The 4,554-nt window shown below is 40.6% G+C and overlaps 1 protein-coding gene across 1 annotated transcript; it reads right to left on the bottom strand.

The window, feature by feature from the left end:
• Positions 1 to 299: 299 nt before the first annotated feature.
• Positions 300 to 1,229, bottom strand: LOC308428570 (olfactory receptor 1L6-like; the record flags this gene model as incomplete). The annotated part of the gene is made up of 1 exon (XM_080927078.1): positions 300 to 1,229. The coding sequence occupies one exon, from the start codon at positions 1,227 to 1,229 to the stop codon at positions 300 to 302; it is 930 nt and encodes a 309-aa protein (XP_080783204.1).
• Positions 1,230 to 4,554: the final 3,325 nt, after the last annotated feature.

The raw sequence follows: 4,554 nt of genomic DNA, 5'->3' as shown, positions 1-4,554 counted from the left end.
AACCATCTGTAATGAGAGCTGATGCCCTCTTCTGCTGTGTCTGAAGACAGCTACAGTGTACTCATGAACATAAACATATAAATCTTTTAAAAAAAAGACCAGGTACAGAAGCCAATGGGGCACCCTAGACTCTCAGTAGTCCTTCAAAATAGCCCTAAATGTCTCTGGAATGAACCTGTCTTAGTACATGTGCAATGCTCTAATATTCTATCATTGTCTAGAAACAGACATACCACAAACACAGCAACAAGTTGGTGAATGGTTGATTTAATTCCTATAAGTAGTGAAATACACACATTCTACTCTGTTCTTTCAACCAGTTTTCTCAAGGCCCGTTTCATGTCTTTGTTCCTAAGACTGTAGATGAAAGGATTCAGCATGGGAGTAATTACTGTATAGATGACAGTGACCACTCGATCCTTTGTCACTGAGTAGGTGGATGAGGGGCGAATGTACACTGATATTATGGTTCCATAAAACAATGCCACAACTGTGAGGTGGGACCCACATGTAGAGAAGACTTTGTACCTTCCTTCCCCTGAGGGGACCCGCAGAACAGTCCTAGCAATATAGACATAAGAGACAACAATAAAGATAAAAGGGCTCATGATCACAACAGAGCCCTCTGTGAAGGCTAAAAGCTCATTGACAGAGGTGTCAGAGCAGGAGAGTGTCAGCAATGGCTGGACATCACAAAAGAAGTGATGAATAATATTGGGTCCACAGAAAGAGAGGCGGCCCATGAGAACCGTGTGGGTGAGGGAGTGAAGATGGGACACTGTCCAGGATGTTACCACCAGCAAGCAACAGCGCCTGGGACTCATGGTGGTGGTGTAATGAAGTGGATTGCAGATAGCAACATAGCGGTCAATGGCCATCACAGCCAAGAGGAAACTGTCTGTAATACCAAAGGCCACAAAGAAATACATTTGAGTGAGGCACTGGGCAAAGAAGATTGTCTTTGTCTGTGTCAGCAAGTTCACTAACATCTGTGGTACGATGACAGTTGTAAAACAAATGTCCACCAGGGACAGGTTGGAGAGAAAGAAGTACATAGGAGTATGTAGACGGGTATCTCTTTGGATGGATGCAATGATGACTGAGTTGCCAATCACATTGACCAGGTACATGGCAAGGAAGCCGGCAAAAAGCCATACCTGTTGTTTGGGGTTGCTGGTCAGTCCTAAAAGGAGGAATTCTGTCATGTGGCTCTGGTTTTCTCGGAGCATTGCTGTCCTGCAAACAATATATATAAGGAATGTTAGATGTGTATATTGGCTTGTAGTCTTCAGCCTGATGAAGGGGATTCCTCATAAGGTATTCCAGTTCAGGCATTGCATAAGGAAGCTGATGATGTTGGTTGCCATATTACCTGTAATATGACTTCATAGAACTGGCATTGTGGTGCTTTGGGTTCACTTTCAATTTTATGACTTTTTGGACTCAAATGAAGTGCTTCAACCCTTCTTCTTTGTCCAGAAGACAATACTTATGGTAATCACATTTTATTTTAATTATAGAAAAGGTATTTAGAAAATAGTCATTTTGTTCAATTTCCAAATGTGTATCCATGACATCTCTTTGCCTTATCTTATTTCATTTTTCTGTGCAACATCAGTCTCTACTTAATGCTTCTGATCAGTGTTTTCCTCCCCCTTTGTAAGGAAATTAGGGGTTCCAAGATTTATTTACAGAAGTCCCATATACATTGTAGGAATTTGTTTCTGAGGAAAATTCTTTTTGAGAAAAAAAATGCCTTTGTAATTCACTTGGTAGGTTAAAATGTGGGGCCAAAGTTTAGGGTAGGAGTGGCTTGCTCTGGAAGTTTCACACGTCAAGCAGGATGAGTAACCATATAAGGTGAGTGGAAAGGTGAAGAGCTACTTCCCATAGGACTCTGTTAAATTAATATGTGCTTGGTGATCTACACAGATGGTGTCTCATGTTCTAGAGTAAACAGTGTCAAGATTAGCTAGAGGGGAAAGAGGCAGAGAAGAAAGTCGCAAAAACAGGGTCTGGTACAGGATTATATGTGGGTGTGGAGATTGGATGGGACATTGACTGTTGGCATTAGGATAGCTCCTTCCCCCAGCAATGGCTCCACCCACAGGTGACAGGAACCTAGCATATCAATTGCTATGGAAACAGCCAAAGCATTCCCAGAAAATGTCAGTTTAGAATCCCATCTCCACCTGGGAGCAAGTGAGGTCACTACCCATGCAAAAGACCAAACCTCCTCCTTCTCTCTCTTTTTTTCCTCTTCTCCTCTCTTGACCTCAACCCCTGCCCCATCCTGTTCTATTAAACCTCTCCACGTGGAACCGTGTTTGCTTTTTGTGGTCTGTCCAGTTATAGGACGAGAAATCTAATTAACAGTATTGACTCCAAGGATAAAAAAGTATAACCTCAAAGTTGGGTTTTCTAAATATCTGGACTTGTAAGTTGAGTCTATGAGCCCAACACAGAGATATCAAAGTATAGAAACCTCAGAAACATTCTTAGCCAAAGGCCTAAGAATTCCAAAGCTTAGAGAAAGATCTCAGGGTAAGAATAACCTTGCAGCTTAAAGGGGAATGACATAAAAGATAGAAAGTATACAGAAGCAAGCACCTCAATAAATGCACTTTTCATAAAATATTCCATTAGAATCTATGTAGTGATGACATAAAAATGAATGTTAGGTGTGCTAGCCTGTATCCTCAGGTGCTCATCATGGGTAAGAGGATCCTAATTCCTTGGTCAGCCCAGGCAATTTAGTGAGACTTTGTGTTTCAATAAAAATGTAAAAGGTCTTGAGAATGTAACTCCATAATAGAGTGCTTGTCTAGCATGTATAAGGCTCTGGGTTCAATTTCCAAATGAAAAGAAAACAAAATCTCACAAACCAAACAAAACAAAAAAATAAAAATAAAAAGGAGAAGAGACAATGTATCTATTACAATAAATATGTAGATAGTGGGGCTGGAGAGATGGCTCAACAGTTAAGAGCTGTTTTTCCAGAGGACCAATTACCAGTACCTACATGGCAGCTCACAACTGTCTGTGACTCAAATTCCTGTAGATCTGACACCCTTACACAGACATGTATGTATGTAGGTCAAACATGAAATGTACATAAAAATAAATAAATGAATAAATGAGCTATAAAATCCAAAAATGTAGAAATCAAAGAGCTTTATAAGATATGGATTAGAAGGAAAATATTAGTTGAGTTATGGGGAATAAATCAGGGGAGGGGGAGGACATCAGATTTGACCAAAATGTGTTGTATATGAGCAACAAAAAGTCCGAAAAGTAACAAAGATTAAATAGAAAACACTTATTTTTTTTGGAAATTAAGATGAACAAGGACTGTAATAACATGAAATAGTGAAAGAAAAGACAATAGACCAATAGAAAATTTTAGATAGGACCCAGGGGCGCATGCCTGGTGAGACTGCAGTGCTCTGTGAGTAGCTAGGACCCAGAGAGGGCTAGACCTAGCACGCAGAAGGTGTGGCCCTCTGGTTGGTGCAGGAGAGCAGGAACTCTGCTGTAGGGACTTGGTGTTCACCAGGAAGACCCTTGTATGCAGACCAAACACTCAAGCCATTTGCCACCTAAAACAGCAGGGATTTAGGGACACAGGCCTGGTGAGACTGCGACGCAAGTGGCCAGGGCCCAGAGAGGTCATGTTTAATATAAGGTTTAATATAAGGAAATCCATCAATGTAATCCATCATATAAACAAACTCAAAGATCAAAATCACATGGTCATCTCACTAGATGCTGAGAAAGCATTTGACAAAGTTCAACACCACTTCATGTTAAAAGTCCTGGAAAGAACAGGAATCCAAGGTCCATACTTAAACATAATAAAAGCAATATACAGCAAACCAACAGCCAACATCAAACTTAACGGTGGGAAACTTGAAGCAATCCCACTAAAATCAGGGACTCGACAAGGCTGCCCACTCTCCCCCTACCTATTCAACATAGTACTGGAAGTCCTGGCTGGAGCAATTAGACAGCAAAAGGAGATCAAGGGGATACAAATCGGAGAGGAAGAGATAAAAACATCACTCTTTGCAGATGACATGATAGTGTACTTAAGTGACCCCAAAAACTCCACCAGAGAACTCCTACAGCTGATAAACAAGTTCAGCAAAGTGGCTGGATACAAAATCAACTAAACAAATCAGTAGCCTTCCTATACTCAAAGGACAAACATGTGGAGAAAGAAATTAGGGAAAAGGTACCCTTCACAATTGTCACCAAAAGTATGAAATAACTTGGTGTGACTCTAACTAAGCAAGTGAAGGACATGTACGACAAGAACTTCAAACCTCTAAAGAAGGAAATTGAGGAGGATCTCAGAAAATGGAAAGATCTCCCATGCTCATGGATTGGAAAGATCAACATTTTAAATTGGCCATCCTACCAAAAGCAATCTACAGATTCAACGCAATCCCCATCAAAATTCCAACACAGTTCTTCATGGAACTGGAAAGATCAATGTGCAATTTCATATAGAACAACAAAAGACCTAGAATAGCGAAATTCATCCTCAACAAC

The sequence above is a fragment of the Micromys minutus genome, assembly GCF_963924665.1.
Source record: "Micromys minutus genome assembly, chromosome: 13".
Taxonomy (NCBI): domain Eukaryota; kingdom Metazoa; phylum Chordata; class Mammalia; order Rodentia; family Muridae; genus Micromys; species Micromys minutus.
Note: the sequence above shows the minus strand (reverse complement) of the source record. Positions and strands in the feature narration are given on the sequence as shown.